Raw genomic sequence first — 17,622 nt, forward strand, 5'->3', positions numbered from 1 at the left:
TTAACTGCAGAAATTTTTGTCCCATCCAGTTAGTGATGTGCTCAAGGCACATACAAAGTAAGTCAAAAGGAACATAGTTGTTTGGGGAGAGGGCCAAGTACATCTGAGTATCATCTGCATCCCATAGTCTTGCAGTATTTGGCCAAGAGGCAGCATGTATAAATTGAATAAGAGTGGCCCAAGAATTGAACCCTGGGGGACAGCACAGGTCACTGGCACTCTCTCAGAAATATTATTTTCAATTTTGCAGTAAGTGAGTTGCTAAACATTTTCCATTGTTTGATTAATGTCAATGTTTTTCAGAATCCATTTTCTGTATGCTTTAAATTGGCTTTCATGCACATTTTGTCAGGTTTTAAACATGTATCTCTATGCTGAACATCTTATAACACCAGTTTATTTTTAAACTAAAAAATTACAACTATACTCCTCTGTGCTTCTAAATTTTTCTTTGTCCTGCTGAACCTTTTAGTCTGCTAGCACAAGTTTTATGGATGCTATGATGCGGCCTGAGAGGAAAGTTTGATTGATGTAGCAACAATAGCTAAGGGAGGTAGGTCTTTCTCCACATTTTGCAGATGGTCAATTGGGAATACTGCCTAGGTCTCAGTATACTGTACATAATGAAAAAGACCTCCAACATTCAGCTTTTACATCGTCACTGTCAGAACAAAACCTTCTATATCCAAAATGTTAACTTTACAAGAGGAAAAACATTCTTAACTTGTAATGGAAGTTTAACACAATGCAAAGGTAAACCTAAAATAATGTATATCCTTGAATGACTGTGATGATATACAGTATGTCATTAGTAGTATATTTCTGGATAATTATTTTACAAACACGTACCTTGATTTATAGGTCACAAGTTATGTTGGTGCTTCTCACAACATAAATCTCATGTCCACTGCCGACCAAATACTATTTGCATGGTGGAATATTTTCAATACAGCAGTAAGTCTAGTATGATATTCAGGTTTGTTGGTATGAGTTTATCAGGCACAGCAGTGTTGCTGAGGTTTATACAAATGTCAATGTCACAGATGTGTTGCTCATGTTGCTTAGCGAACATATATCCCTATGTGTTTACTGCAGTGTGGACAGCTGTGATGAACATCTTGGAATGCTGTAACACAAAATGGGATAAGACAACATCCACAGATGAACCTGAAACAGAGATAGAAGGAGACAATCAGGATGGTCATCATCATTTATTATCAGACTTAAAATGAAATTTAGAACTTATAAAGTTTGCCTGTTTTATTTGTATTTAGGGCTGGCCTGAACAGCTTTTTACCGGCTTTGGACACTAATTGATATTTCCAAATGAGTACTCGATCACTTGTCCTCAAAACCACCCTTAAAACCATTATATTTGTATCATTTTTTAAGATTTCTAAAATTACTTGTGATGATTTTACTGGTGTGGTTGCAGAGCAGCTCCTGTGCTGTACTAACGGTGTGTGGAGGAGACTCTGATAGCTCGGTATATACTTGTGATTGTGATTTCATCTCAAGGAACAGACCTGCTGTTTGTGAAGCCAGGTCTTAAACCTGCTATAAAAGTGTTCAAAGGGAGAAAAAGAGCTGATATTCCTGCCTGAACTGGTGCTGAGTCAAAGTAAGTCACATTTAACGTCTGATTATTTAAAGTGCTCCCACACATGCAATTTCTTTCTTAGGCATCTCTGCTGTTTTAGCTTCATTGATGAATTTAACATGAATTTATGAGGCATTTAACTGAACCAGCTATAATTTATTTATTTAAAAAAAATCCATACATTAACACTAACTGTCCTATCTAAAGGCCTTTGCTGATGAACTTTATTTTAGGCTACAATTTTTAAAAAAGACAAGATGCTAAACAGAGAAAAGTAATGAACAAATACTGAAGTATTCAAGTTATTAGGGCCAGTCCCAACTATTTTTGAACTTTTAGATATTATACTTGCTTGTAACCTAGAATATGTATAAAATATGGATCAAGTTGCCTAATGCACATAATGGATGGATGCTAGAGGGAGGCAACACTGGAAACTTGCAGGACACTTTCTTGAGTTTCCGGAGGCCTATAAAGCATGACCTGTTAGACTGCAAGATATTTTTTAAATAAAGAGGACTAACCTTAATGACTGACCATGGTCTACACCACAAGTTCCCAATTCTGGTCCTGGAGTACCCCCTGTCCTGCACTAGTGTTTTCCTTTCTGTTTTCAACCCAGTAATTGGTTGTTAATGAGTTAACTAGTTGGATCAGGTGTGTTGGTAGCAAAGACAATACTAATACGTGCAGCGCAATGCTTACTCCAGAAACAGGGCTGGGAACCTCTAATGTTTAGAGTAGGGCTGAGAATGTTAGAGCATCCAGGAATTTAGAACTTAATGCTGGATGCCCATATACTCTTGGCAGGGCCTTCTAGACATTCAGAAAAGCCTAATGATTTCTCTGACATACAAAATACATAAATTAAATTCATTTTTACCATATATAGTCATCATGCTGGTTGTATTTAAAATCTACAAGTTTTGGTTGTATCTGTTTCATTTAAAAAGTTTTCATTGTAAATAAAAGCTTTAAATTCCTGATGCCCAATAGAAGAAAATTGTCAAATCAGATTTTTAAATCTGTTTTACAGAGGCCCTGAAAGAATACATGTACAAAAAAATCATATAGGTTTTCTACAAAGGGTTAAAAACACCCTCCTGCTGGCAAAATGACCTATTTTGATTAATTTCTTGGGATATAAAGATTTAAAGAAAATAATTATCACGAGATATACAGAGAAAACTGAAGCGTATTCCCCACTGCTTCCTGTAGATGGCACCAATACTCCATTCAGGCAGCATTCCATTCACTGTTGTCTGCCTGAGCCTGTTGTTCATTTTTTCAGGGGTGCTGGAATTTGTGTATCTGAGATTGGAACTATTCTAATGGAAATTGACACCATCTACAGGGAGGAATACTCTTACCGAATACGCAATACAAAAATACGTTTTCACTATATATCTCAAGATTATTATCTGAAGACACTTATCTCAGGATAATTGATATTCATATCTGGATAATAAACCGCTCTTAATAATTGATTAATAAGATATAATAGGAATAATTAATAAGATTTTAACTAGATTTTAACTTTAAATAAACTATGATTTAAATAGAGGTGTTTTTTTCCCCTTGTTTTGACTGTGTTTTGGCATTTATGGCCCAAACTGAAGGCCTAGCTCTAAAAGTCATTGTTCACCACTGACTCTCTGAGCTCTCTGGAACTTCTTGGAAGTACACAGTTTTTGAGAAGGTACAGATCTTACGCTCATGCGTCATGCAGTACATGTTACATCTGGTACGGCTCATTTGGCCTCCATGAACCTAAAGATTTGGCTGACTTTTTTATTGCCAGCCATCCTCAGAGGAGCTGATTTTATTCTTGTGCCTTACCCAAGAAGAATGAAGAGGAAGCACATGCCCCATGCTCCAGCCCCAGGTTTGTATTCCACAGTGGTGGTGATATTTTGATGGCAGTATGGGCAGTTAATCACAGTGGGTCTGTCAAGCAGCCGACGCCTGCTGTGACGTCTGTGTGTCTCCTGCTGTGAAACCACGAACACTTGGGGGGGCGAAGAACGTATTGTCTGTTGCACAAACACTGAGAGAGAAACAGAGAGGAAAAGAAAGATAGAAAGAGAGAGAGAATGAATAATAGTACCTATAGTACTGAAGGTGCTTTTCTCGCCATCTTTTATTACATTTTACATGCTCGTTTAGTTCAGATCAACACTGACAACCGGCCCTCGACTGAAATCTCATGGTATCAAAATGCTGCCAAAAATGTTGCAACATCCAGTAGAAGCTCAGTGGCCAGCCTAGGCTAGAAAGGGTTCTTTTAGCCATGATCCTAGTGTAGGAGTCGTGGGTAAATTAGTACTGTTAGTTAAGGTATTATAAACAAATGTAATATTTATAATAATAACCCAGTAAGCAGGGCACCTATCCAATGGGACAAAATAGACTCTGAATGAGGTAAACTAGATAGTTGACCCCATGGAGAAGTGAATAACAACTGGAATAGTAATAATTTTCTCATTATCTGAAGGAAATTACTCAAATTTGATAGAATTCTTTTCTTAGCTATTGGAACTTTGGAAGCAAAGAAAAAAAACCCACTGAAGCAAGATAATATAAAAATGTATATATATATATATATATATATATATATATATATATAGGTGAAATTGAATAAGGAATTACTATTAAACTACCTTAATGAAACCAGGAATAAGAGTAAGAGTATCTTAACCTATCTGAATCTATCTAGAGTTTACACCAAATTAAATTCTAGAGGGTTTTCAGCACCACAGCAGTATTGAAAATCAGAGAAAAACACAGAAAAACTTTACATATTTATGCTTCGATGGTCCTTGAGTTGGGACTGACAGGCTTGGCAACTAGCATCAGTCATTGATCAGTTTTCTCTGGGAACTGCAGACGATTGCAGACCAGTCCAGCATTTGAAGACCTAGAAGTTTGGATGAGTTGACTCATTAGAGGATGAGACAACACATCCGAACTTCTGTTGCAAGCTTCATTCAGTATCAATAATTAGCATTATCATAGAGTGAGATCAATCAGAGGGTTGGAGCCAGAAGCACCACCTCAGAAGTTTGTAACTGGAAGACCCCCACAGCTCAAAGGGAAATTGGAAGTGCTCTGACTTTTATGGAGGCATGGGAAGTCTCCCATTACCTGTTCCTCAATGTTCACTGATCCTCCATCCAGATGGGATGGATCAGTCTCCACCACTTCCACTAGAATTGTCCTATGATACTAGACAGAAAGTTCATGTCATGCCCAAATCATGCAATCATGTTCACAGAACCTTGGAAATCATCCCAATGTTTCCAGTATGATTTTTCATTTAATTTGATACAAAAATGGCTTAAAAAGAATAAAATACATATCTATACAGAATGATCTCTTTACACGAAATATATATATGACATGTGGCATCTTGTCAGGAATATCCTGTGAAATTCCCATTTTGATGTTTTTAATGAAAAAATCTTTTTTTCTAAAACTGGGATGTTCAGCTTTCTTTTATTGAAAGCAATGTGTCTGCATTTGAGTTCCTCCATCGTAAACCTCATCACAGGTCAAGGGGGGGCATTCACTCTGGGAAGGGTCTTCTTTAAGTAGTGCTCTGTGCAGAAACAATGTTCTATGCCTGTTTGCTGGCATTGTTCCTGAAGAAGATGTAAACAGATCACTTTTTGGAATGCTTTTAAGAAGAAGTTGGTCCAGGAATATTAAAGCAGTAAACCTTGTGGTGACACTCTTGGTTTGTGATCCTGGGTAAGTCTGGTCACTGTGGGTACAAGAGCCAGAAAGCTGTGACCAGATGTAACTGTCAAGCCAGGTAGAAACCTACCAATGATGTGGGAGAGGATTTTGAGAAGGTTAATGAGAGGTTCAACAAATTCAAGCAGTCCTTTTAGCCCTTGCACACAACGTTGCAGGTACTTACAGAGAGGACAGGGGCAATGGAGGAACACACACAAGACCACAAGGCCCACATCAGCTCCCTTGTGCGTTCCACAGAAGTGAAAGGATAAAGGGAGACCAATTGAGTTTGTTGATGTCTTGATCCCTAAATCACTGGGTGATATCCACTTTCAGGGACCACTGATCATCTACTGGGCTCACTCCAACTGAAGCCACCAGAGGAATGATCATTGCCTGAGTGCTTTTCCAACGGGAAAAAGAGCTGAGTCTCCAACTCAGGAGAGACCACAAGTTGGACTACACTGGTCACAAAGTGTACATCTTTGCAGATTACACTGTCCAGGTGATGGAACAGTGCAGGAAATTCTGTAATCTGATGAAAGCAATAAAAGAGCTAGGGGTCTTTGATTTTCTGCAAGGGTTTGTGTGCAGCAAGGCCAACTCAGGCTATTTACCTCTCCCATTGAAGCCATGAAGTTTACAGACACTGAGCTGGAACATGCCTCATGAAACATCAGCCATTAATGAAATTGGACAGCAGTGATTTTTACACTATTTTTTCATTTCTATACTTTTAAAAATCTTTGTTAGATCTAGATTCCTAAACTACCCTCGATTCTGCATTCTGTGTATCAGATATACTATTCAGGCTTTACCATCTGCTGCCAGTTGTGATAGATCTGGGTTCGAATTTTACAAAGCCTTTCATGTGAAACTTTCTCTTATTATTGTAAGGGTTCAGCCGGCCCCGCCTGCTGCCGGCAGAGGGCGACGGCGGCGGGGTGTCCAGCCTGCGCCGCCTGCTGCCAGCAGAGGGCGACGGCGGCAGGGTGTCCAGCCTGCGCCGCCTGCTGCCAGCAGAGGGCGACGGCGGCAGGGTGTCCGGCCTGCGCCGCCTGCTGCCAGCAGAGGGCGACCGCGGCACAGGGCCATAACTTCAGGGAACTCCAATTCCCAGAAGTCCGCGGGCTGATTAGGCCCAACGCGACACACCTGCGGACTCCTCTACTTAAGGTCAAGGCAAACAGTGGTGTTTGTCACACCTTTGTAGAGGGGTGACCGGTACGGTATTTAGTGTCAGAAAAGAAAAGCAAAGAAAAGCAAAGAAAAGAAAAGAAAAGAAAAGAAACTGCCCCAAAACTAAAAAAGAAAAAGAAAAGAGGGCTGAGAAGAGAAATTGCCCCAAAACTAAAAAAGAAAAAGAAAAGAGGGCTGAGAAGAGAAATTGCCCCAAAACTAAAAAAGAAAAGAACAGAGGGCTGAGAAAAGAAACTGTCCCAAAGTGGCTTAAAGCCAAAAAAAAAAAATTAAATAAATAATAAATAAATTAAAAAAAAGGAAAAGAAGAGGTCTGCCTTCCCTTCGTTTTTGGAGTGGAAGTGTTTTTTGTTTTTCCTATTATCTGTCCTCTCGCCTCTCTAGTTCAGCCTTTGTTTGAGCACGCTGCTCTCAGCGTCTCTTTTGTTTGCCGTTCGTCATTTTCCCGCCTTTTTTTTTTTCCCCTTCCTTGAGGCGTTATTGCCAGTAGTTACCTCTGCTCCTCAGTGGCGCAGTGGCAACACCACGAAGCGCCGATCAATACATCGCTGGTTCGAACCTGGCTTTGGGTCACCTCGTGTGTATGTTTCGGATTCACAACCCAGTATCATAAACAACTCATTTTTTCCATTTTTTTTTCTGTTTCCATTTCTGCACTTGGGTCCGCCTCCCCGCCGTCCCGTAACAGAAAGGTGTGACCAACATGGACCCAGCAGAATTGGATCCCATAAGATCTGCCCTGCAAACTCAGGGTGCTGTTATTGCCGGCATGAGCAGCTGTTGCAAGACAGGATGCAGCAGCTGACCCTTCTGGTCAGGGCACAGACTGAGGGGGTTCAGCCTGCCAGTGCTGATGCCCCTGCTCCTGCCTTAGCTCCCACTCCACCCCCCCCTGCTGACCTGAACCCCACTCGGGGTGATGCTCTGGTGGCCAATCCAGAGAGGTATGCAGGGGACCCAGAGACCTGTAGAGGGTTTCTCTTGCAGTGTTCTCTGGTGTTTGAGCAGCAACCCTCCCGGTTCCCCACAGAGAGGTCCAAAGTGGCTTACATAATCTCTCTATTGACCGGTAGGGCTTTGGCTTGGGCCACCTCGCTGTGGGAGCAGGACTCTCCTGACACAGCATCGGGAGAGCGTTTTGTCAAGGCCATGAGGGCGACCTTTCATAACCCCATCGGGGGTAGGGAGGCGGCACCCCGCCTCCTGGCCCTCTCCCAAGGAGCCCGTTCGGTGGCGGATTATGCCATCGAGTTTCGTACCCTGGCCGCTGAAAGTGGCTGGAATGAGGAGGCGCTAACTGCCGTATTCCATCAGGGACTTAACGGGAAGCTCAAGGATGAACTAGCCACCCGGGAGCTGCCCTCCACGTTAGAGGGCCTCTATGATGTATGCATCCATCTGGATACCCGCATGCATCAAAGAGACTTGGACCGGAGAGGTGGTTCCCACGCTCCTGTCTCCCGTTCCCCCTGGCGCCCCTCTCCAGCCAGGTCACCACCTAGCAGGGACCTGCCTGAGCCCATGCAACTCGGTAGTGCGGGGCTGCCTGATCGCGGTTCTGGGCCTCAATCATTTGAGACCAGACGCCCTGGAAATACTAGCAAGCCATGGGGAAACGCACGGGCCCGCTCCGGTCAGGGGGACCGGTGAGGGGCCAGTCATCCTTTTTCCCCACTTCGGGGCTCTTCTTGGAAGTAAAACTTTCATGGGGGCCCAGTCAACACACGACCTTGCAGGCCTTCATTGACTCAGGAGCAGCAGAAAGCATTCTTGATGTCACGTTGGCTGCTGAGCTGGGCCTACCCATTGAGCCCCTGGAACGTCCTCTACCGGTTATGGCCATTGACGGCCAGTCTCTGGGGTCTGGGCCTGTCACTCATCACCACTTGCAACTTGTGTTGGGGTTCCCTTGGTTGAGGCAGCACAACCCTCGCATTGACTGGTCGACACAGTCCATATATGCATGGGACCCCCGGTGTAACGGTCATTGCCTGGTCGACCCTGGCCCCCTCCGAGGGACGCCCTCCCTCAAGGGTCCCGCTATGCCAGACCTGTCAGGGGTCCCCAGAGACTACTGGGACCTCAAGGAGGTCTTCAGTAAAGAGAAGGCCCAGGTTCTGCCGCCCCACAGGGAGTTCGACTGTGCCATCAACCTGCTCCCAGGTGCTACACCACCCCGCGGCCGGTTGTTTGCACTCTCGCCCCCTGAACGTGCTGCCATGGATGAATACATCCGTGAAGCATTAGAGCTGGGGTTCATACGCCCATCCTCCTCTCCTGCAGGGGCAGGCTTCTTCTTTGTTGGAAAGAAGGACGGAGGTCTCCGCCCCTGCGTGGACTACCGTGGGCTCAACGCCATCACCGTAAAAGACCGCCACCCCCTGCCCCTCATGTCAACAGCGTTTGAGGCACTGCAGCAAGCCGCAGTATTCACTAAGCTGGACTTGCGCAGTGCTTACAACCTCATCCGCATTTGGCAGGGGGATGAATGGAAGACGGCGTTCATCACCCCCACTGGGCATTATGAGTACCGGGTAATGCCCTTCGAGCTAATGAACGCCCCAGCGGTCTTCCAGCGCTTCATAAATGAAGTTCTCAGAGAAGCCCTGGGTCTTTATGTGTATGTCTACCTCGACGACATACTCATTTACAGCCGGTCCCTCGAGGAACATGTCGGGCATGTCAGGCGGATCCTGCAACTATTGCTGGAGAACCGCCTGTATGTTAAGCTGGAGAAGTCGGTGTTCCATGTCTCTACGGTGTCCTTTTTGGGCTTTGTGGTGTCCAAGGGCACCCTCCACATGGACCCGGCCAAGATCAGAGCCGTGGTGGACTGGCCCCGTCCTACCTCCCTCCGGTTGGTCCAACGTTTCCTGGGGTTTGCCAACTTCTTCCGACGCTTTGTGAGGAACTTCAGTTCCGTGGCGGCACCCCTCACCGCCCTTACCCGGAAGACCCTAGGGCCCTTTCGTTGGACCATCGAGGCCCAAAAGGCTTTTGAGGAGATCAAGGCACGGTTGACATCTCCCCCGGTCCTCCAGCTGCCCGATCCGGAGAAACCGTTTGTCGTCGAGGTAGACGCTTCGGAAGTGGGTGTTGGGGCCGTACTCTCCCAACGCCTAGGTCTGGCCAAGAAGCTCCACCCATGTGCGTTCTTCTCCCATCGTCTTACCCCAGCTGAACGCAACTACGATGTCGGAGACAGGGAGCTTCTGGCCGTGAAGCTCGCCCTGGAGGAATGGAGGCACTGGCTTGAGGGGTCTAAACATCCCTTTGTGGTCTGGACCGACCACAAGAACCTGGCCTATATCCAACAGGCAAAGCTTTCCTGCTGTCTTATAGGCCAGGCTCTAAGAACACCAAGCCTGATGCTCTGTCCAGACAGTGGGCACCTCCGGGGCCTGACCCCTCCCCGGAACCCATTATTCCCGCTCCTCAGATCTTGGCCCCACTCCGTTGGGAGCTGGAGACTGCCATCAGGGAGGCCCTACGGCAGGAGCCTGATCCTGGAGGCGGCCCCCCCGGTAAGCTGTACGTGCCTGCTGCCGTGCGGAAACGGGTGCTGCTATGGGGGCACGCCTCCCCATTTTCAGGTCACCCAGGGGTGGCTAGGACCCTGGACCTTTTGCGCAGGCGATTTTGGTGGCCTGGCATGGAGAGGGACATCCGTGCCTTCATTGCATCTGTGCGGAAGGCCCATGCTTCCCTCTTGGTCACTGCCGAGGCCAGAAAGCAGGTGGCAGACCGCAAGAGGCGCCCAGCCCCCACCTTCCGGCCAGGCCAGCGGGTCTGGCTCTCGGCCAAGGACCTTCCACTCCGTGTGGAGTCCAAAAAGCTGGCGCCTAGATATGTGGGGCCCTTCAAGATCGACCGCCGGATCAACCCAGTCACCTACCGGCTACGCCTTCCGCCCTCCATGCGGATCCACCCCGCATTTCACGTGTCGCGCCTTAGGCCGTTCCTTTGTGGGACTCGGCCCCCAGCACCGCAGCTTGTTGCTGGCTCCCCAGCTTACACGGTCCGCCGCCTCCTGGACTCCCGCCGTGTGCGGGGTGGCATCCAGTACTTGGTTGACTGGGAGGGCTACGGGCCTGAGGAGCGGTCTTGGGTTCCGGCACGCCATATCCTGGACCCGGAGCTCGTTAGGGAGTTCCGACGGACACGCGCTGCTGGCCTTGGGACTTCTGGGGCCGTCCCTAGGAGGGGGGGTCCTGTAAGGGTTCAGCCGGCCCCGCCTGCTGCCGGCAGAGGGCGACGGCGGCGGGGTGTCCAGCCTGCGCCGCCTGCTGCCAGCAGAGGGCGACGGCGGCAGGGTGTCCAGCCTGCGCCGCCTGCTGCCAGCAGAGGGCGACGGCGGCAGGGTGTCCGGCCTGCGCCGCCTGCTGCCAGCAGAGGGCGACCGCGGCACAGGGCCATAACTTCAGGGAACTCCAATTCCCAGAAGTCCGCGGGCTGATTAGGCCCAACGCGACACACCTGCAGACTCCTCTACTTAAGGTCAAGGCAAACAGTGGTGTTTGTCACACCTTTGTAGAGGGGTGACCGGTACGGTATTTAGTGTCAGAAAAGAAAAGCAAAGAAAAGAAAAGAAAAGAAACTGCCCCAAAACTAAAAAAGAAAAGAACAGAGGGCTGAGAAAAGAAACTGTCCCAAAGCGGCTTAAAGCCAAAAAAAAAAATAAAATAAATAATAAATAAATAAAAAAAAAAGGAAAAGAAGAGGTCTGCCTTCCCTTCGTTTTTGGAGTGGAAGTGTTTTTTGTTTTTCCTATTATCTGTCCTCTCGCCTCTCTAGTTCAGCCTTTGTTTGAGCACGCTGCTCTCAGCGTCTCTTTTGTTTGCCGTTCGTCATTTTCCCGCCTTTTCTTTTCCCCCTTCCTTGAGGCGTTATTGCCAGTAGTTACCTGTGCTCCTCAGTGGCGCAGTGGCAACGCCACGAAGCGCCGATCAATACATCGCTGGTTCGAACCTGGCTTTGGGTCACCTCGTGTGTATGTTTCGGATTCACAACCCAGTATCATAAACAACTCATTTTTTCCATTTTTTTTCTGTTTCCATTTCTGCACTTGGGTCCGCCTCCCCGCCGTCCCGTAACAATTATATTTTGTATGATAAATGATTCTATTAAAAATAAGAGGCATTTAACTTCCTTAGAATAAGCAACCTTCTCCATACTGTTGGAAACAAAGAGACGGCACAGACTCTGTTTCCTATAGGCCCACAGCTGTTTTAAAAAGTTTACTCTGCTGAGAAAACCCAGGGTATTCAAAAAGTACTGTCAGAAGTGTTATGCACAAGACTGAGAAAGAATATAGGATAAATTATACACTCATGACTGGGTTTATAACTGGCAGGTTCTCATTCGGTAATGTGCATCTTCTTTTAAATACTCTATATGCTGATCATAAAACACTATGGTGCACTACAGCTTCCATCATGTCTGTAGCTGCCCAAAAGACTGTGTAAACTTATATCGCTGCTATCGGAACAAAACCTCATTTCTCCAAAATGAAAACTTCACAGGAGAAGGAAAAAACATATTTTACTTTTAATGTAAGTCAATGGAACCAGACTTTTTACCAAGTAATTTTGGGTCATTTCTTTTGGTCCATTCATATTGAAATTTACACACAACGTAAAGGACTACTGGGACCCTCAAATTATGCCGAAAAGTGAAAAACAACAAAAATGGTCATGCAAGGTTTTGTTCCGACAGCAGCGATATGCTGATGACCTATTATTATGCCTCTCTGACCCTGTCTGTTTCAGCACCCAATTAATTGAACTACGTATACTTAATAAACTTTTCACGATACAATTCACAACTAATAGGAGTAAAAGTGAATACACATCAATTGTGAGGAATCTTAGCCCCAGTGTCCTAAATCCCTTGCCATTTAAACTGGTTAATGTCAAGAAACTAAACTCCCTAAACATTTCTTTAAATTAAACTTGATCAACAAACTCAAGCAAACATTGGGCCTCATTCACCAACTGTTCTTAAGAAAAAAATTCTTCTTAAAACCCTCTTACGAGTTTTCACGAAGATTCTGACATTCAGTAATGTTTTCTTATGTGGGATTTGTTCTTAGGTAAGAACAGAATCTACACAGTCAATTCTGTGGTTTAATAAAGTAGTAAGGCCGTGGATTACTGGGATTTTATGACAGGAAAGATGTTCTTAGGCACAACACTAAAACTCCCTTCCCCTGATAAAATCGCAGTAACACACAGCCTCACAAAAGTCTTATTTAGCAGCAATCCGGCGGCGCCCCTCTTCTGGTGCTGGGGCTGAATCTCAAACAGCTCCCTGCTCCCTACATAGTGCACTATGTAGGAATTTAAATACTGGATCCTGCAGCCCAACAATGCAAAATACAGCTAAGAAATAGTCATTTGGCACTCAGACACATCCATACTCATCCATAATGCACTATTTGGCTGTTGAGGCTAGAATTTCTAAACTTTCATAGCTAACACACTATTTAGTGAGTACAGAGCTGTTTGGAATTCAGCCTGGGTTTGCAACTGACTGAAACACAAGCGTGTAATCCATTCGTGACATTTTTAAGACTTTTATACTGCCGTTTAACAGTTACTCATACCATAAGTACTTTAATTCAAGCCTGTGATATTAATGATGGCATTGTTTAGCCTGTCAGCTAGCTGACTAGCCTGGTTCTAGTTAAGAATAGAAGGCGCCAGCCCCTCAGTTTGAACAAAAAACAGGTACTTACTTCATTAATATACTTGGTGGTCCATGCGAGCAGCATGAAAGTCAAAGATTATTTCATTAACAACACAAGGTTTCTTTTCATGCCGTGGTGCAGTAATTCAGAATTAAAAAAAATAAAATATATATTAAAAAAAAAGACCACCACTAACCTTGCTGTGTTTGGTGGACTGTTGTAATTTCGGTGGGAATGGTGAGAACAGGAAAGGGAGACGGAACTGCTTCATTTGATGCACTCACTGCACAGAAGAATTAACAGACTGGCATTAATGTCAACAAGCAGCCTCTTGAGACCAGTTTCATTTTGCAGCATACACTAAAAAATAGGGTCAAGTTTAAATTCTATGCATATAAAAAAATAAATGCGTGTTAGATATTGTAAATTCATAGTTGTCGTTTTCAATTCTTGGCAGTTTTCAGTATATACACTATATGGCCAGAAGTATGTGGGCAATTATTAATCTCCTAAATATTAATCTCTGTAGATAAACACTGCAGTATAATGGGTTGTACTGAAGAGCTCAGTGATTGGCACTGTCATAGGATGCTACCTTTGCCACAAGTCAGTTCATTAAATTTTTCTATGGTGGTGGTGAATCACACCTAACTATCTAGCAGTCGAACGGACAAATCTGAGTTTGGCAGATGCCACAAAAATGGTCGCTACTGAAAAGCATAATGCTAACAGTGAAGTTTGGTGGAGGAGGGATAATTGTCTGGGGCTGTTCCAGTGAAGGACAATGTTAATGCTACAGCATACAAAGACATTTTAGACATTTATACTTTCAACTTTGTGACAAAAGTTTGGGAAAGACCCTTTCCTGTTTCAGCATGACTGTGCCCCTGTGCCCAAAGCAAGCCTTATGAAGACATGGTTTGATGTGTTGTGTGGAGGAACTCCAGTGGCCTGCACAGAGCCCTGACCTCAACCCCACTGAACACCTTTGGTATAAAATAGAACATCAATTGTGAGCCAGGCTTTCTCTTCCAACATCAGTGCCTGACTTCACAAATCCTCTTTTGACTAAATAGGCACAAATTCCCACAGACAGACTCCAAAAGTGGAGAAAAGTGGAGGCTGTTATAGCTCTAAAGGGGGGTCAACTCCATATAAATTCCCATGGTTTTGGAATGGAATATCCTACAAACAAGTATTGATGCATTGCTTAGGTGTCCACATACTTTTGACCATATAATATTGTACTCATCAAAGCAATATAACGTAGTAGGTCTCCAACCTACCTGCTTCCCCATAACTGGGAGGTGGTGTTGAAGGAGTCGCCGGACCTGTCATATAAGCTGGACACTGACTGGCTTCAGCGTAGGAGGGGGGTGGAGGCATGGAACGGGCTGAGGAACATTGAGGAACATCCATTTACTTTTTGAAACTAGGTAAGAGAGAAAAAGAAATGAATTGATCGCAAAAGAGCTAACTGACTGTTTGATGCACCAAGCACAACATTGCTATAACACTGCAACAGTACTTTGGAATTGCCAGCAGTGACTCAACGTATCTCAATGTATCTGAGGCTCAACACTTGGGGCACATTTAGCCACCACATTATAGTAGTCAAGAAGGAATTCTGCCAAACACACACACACACACACACACACACACACACACACACACACACACTTTCTAAACCACTTATCCTTCTGGGTCACGGGGGTGCTGGAGCCTAACCCAGCAGTCATTGGGCGAAAGGCAGGATACACCCTGGACAAGTCACCAGTCCATTACAGGGCAATTTTTCAGTATTTCTGGATAACTAAATCATTAAGATTAAGTCACTGAGAGTTGTTTTATGTGTAATTCATTGGTCTAGACAAACTCAATCAATGTATATCTGAGGTGATAGAAACCACATGTCTGAAGAATTTAATACCTCTTAAAGCTACCTTGCAGAAAGCCATTATGTGTAATGGTTATGAATGCACTGCCTGATACCTGATACATTGTTTTATGATAGTTTTGAGATAAGGTTTTGGGCCTAAAGGCAAGATTTAAAGATCCATTCATGGCAGAGAAGTGCATACAGATCAAAATAATACCCAAACAAATTGTCCTTTTTTCACATTTCCCCCTAGTTTATCATTGACAGCATTAAATAGTAAATAAAAACTTGACCTCTAAAAAAGACACATCGGTTAACTTTCAGTGTTTGTTTTGAATATGAAATAAAATGGTTATATGTGCGTTATATATTGCGATCCCTGCCTCCTAACACCACCACTGTGAAGAAATGTGAATTTGTAAGTTCATCTATCATAGTCTATAAAGTTTTACTTCAAACTACACTGAATGACTTTGTTTACACCTCAGTGATAAAATTATGCAATGTCTTTTTTTTTTTAATTGCGACATTTTCCTTTAATTTCATGTTATTTTGTTATTTTGCCAGATGTTGATTTTGATGTACCTTTTTATTTCTCTGGAAACAGAGGAAGCACAGAGATGTTTTAAAGACCACTGCGATCCAAAGCAGTGGTCACCAAACTCCTGGAGAATTTCAGCCCAATGTAAATCCTCCAGGCTAGTGTTACATTTGGAAGTAAACTTTAAATCAGAACAAGTAACCTCTGATGTCATGTGTATCAGTCCACATTATATATATATATATATATATATGTGTGTATATAAAATTAAAATCGCACTCTTTTTTCATTATTGCTGTTATACTGACAATAGTTCTATTGCTTTTGTTGCTCAATTTAATGTACATACAATTCCTTCTCAGTAATACATCTCTATTACTGTACACCTTACCACTCTTGCCTCTCTCTGTACTCCATACTCCTCTCACTCCTCTGCTGTCATTTCCTCTTAATGTCTCTCCTGCTCTGTTTAACTGCCACTCATAATTTCCCCCTTGCCACTTTGATATCTTTGATATTCTATAGTACTCTTAATTAAGCAGGTGTATCCTAAATGATTCACAAAGAAAGTCTGTTTACCTGCGAGTTGTCAGCCTGTGTGGGAAAACTTCTTCCTTCTTTATGACATCACTACTTTCATACTAACCCTACCAGTTTACTTTTTCTGTCTGTGCATTCCATAGCAACGAATGGGTGTGTACGTGTGAGCTCAGGATGTTTGTGTTTGTGCGCGTGTGTGTTTGAGGAGAATTCCAACTGTGTAACACAATGTGACCTATCAGATTGGCTGGTATAGCTGTGGTGGAGGGGAGGAGACTATTCAGGAGCTATAACACGTAGGAATCCTGAGAGCCTGCTGAAGAAAGCTAAAGTCACTCTGACATGGCATAAATAATAACTAAACCACAAGCATACATACTGGTCCTTTGTAGTGCATGAAGCAAGATCATTGAGTCAACAATGAACTAATAAGAGTCCATATAAAGACTAGTTTAAAAACCTAACTAGTTATGAAATTATGAAAACTGTTAAACTAACTAACTAAACCAGTGGTGCCCAATTCTGGTCCTGAAGATCCACTACCAACCCAAATGTATCACACCTGATCCAGGTAATGAAGGCCTTCTGGAGCAAATATTACAACCAGGTGTGTTGGATCTCCAGGACCAGGACTGGGCACTCCTGAAATAAACTAATGCTCATTCTCATAGTCAGATTCTGAGTCTCATAATGACAATGCAGTACTTAGTCTTGGTCAGGCAAACATCAGTAGAGAGCAAAGTGGAAGTCTTGACCGTCCTGAGGGCAACGACTTTCATGAAGACCCAGGGCCAACAAAACACACCAGCCAATCAAAACTATTGAAAGCTATCAAATGTTGAAGCATGCACCACCTTGTGTTATTTGTAAATTATTTGTAAATGAAGGGCAGCACGGTGGCACAGTGGGCAGCGCTGTCGCTGCACAGCAAGAAGGGCCTGGGTTCGATTCCCAACCAGGCAACCAGGGTCCTTTCTGTGTGGAGTTTGCATGTTCTCCCTGTGTCTGCGTGGGTTTCGTCTGGGTACTCCAGTTTCCTCCCACAGTCCAAAATCATGCAGTCAGACCAATTGGACATGCTAAAATTGCCCCTAGGTGTGTGAATGTGTATGTCAGTCTGTCTGCCCTGCGATGGACTGGCGACCTGTCCAGGGTGTATCCTGCCTTCCGCCCAATGACAGCTGGGATAGGCTCCAGCGACCCAGAAGGATAAGCGGTTTAGATGATGTATGTATGTATGTATTTGTAAATGAAGGTATTTATCTATCTTAGGTAGCTAGTCAATGAAATGTGTTTGCTTCTGCGAGTTTAGCTTGAAAAGTTTAGTTCTTTTTAAGTTGTCCATCATGATGTGTGTTATCCTGAGTCTGTCATTTTCATGTTATCCTGCATTCTTCATCATCATCATCATCATATGTTGTATTGAGCCAATCATC

At 44.2% G+C, this 17,622-nt stretch overlaps 1 protein-coding gene across 3 annotated transcripts; it reads right to left on the bottom strand.

Moving 5' to 3' along the window:
- Positions 1–1,061: 1,061 nt before the first annotated feature.
- Positions 1,062–16,297, bottom strand: si:dkeyp-75b4.8 (lipopolysaccharide-induced tumor necrosis factor-alpha factor homolog). Of its 3 annotated transcripts, none has more exons than XM_036557442.1 (5): positions 16,226–16,297; positions 14,513–14,658; positions 13,423–13,509; positions 3,440–3,647; positions 1,062–1,167 (listed from the first exon to the last, which is right to left on the bottom strand). In XM_036557442.1, exons 2-5 carry the CDS (start codon positions 14,643–14,645, stop codon positions 1,062–1,064), a joined length of 534 nt encoding a protein of 177 aa, XP_036413335.1. In that variant the 5' UTR covers positions 14,646–14,658; positions 16,226–16,297. The 3 variants fall into 3 exon arrangements, with proteins under 3 accessions (XP_036413335.1, XP_036413337.1, XP_036413336.1); XM_036557444.1 differs by having other exon boundaries at positions 14,513–14,620; positions 16,226–16,286; XM_036557443.1 differs by lacking the exon at positions 16,226–16,297 and adding an exon at positions 16,038–16,193.
- Between the last annotated feature and the right edge of the window lie 1,325 nt (positions 16,298–17,622).

This window comes from Colossoma macropomum, unplaced genomic scaffold (genome assembly GCF_904425465.1).
Source record: "Colossoma macropomum unplaced genomic scaffold, Colossoma_macropomum, whole genome shotgun sequence".
NCBI classification, from domain to species: domain Eukaryota; kingdom Metazoa; phylum Chordata; class Actinopteri; order Characiformes; family Serrasalmidae; genus Colossoma; species Colossoma macropomum.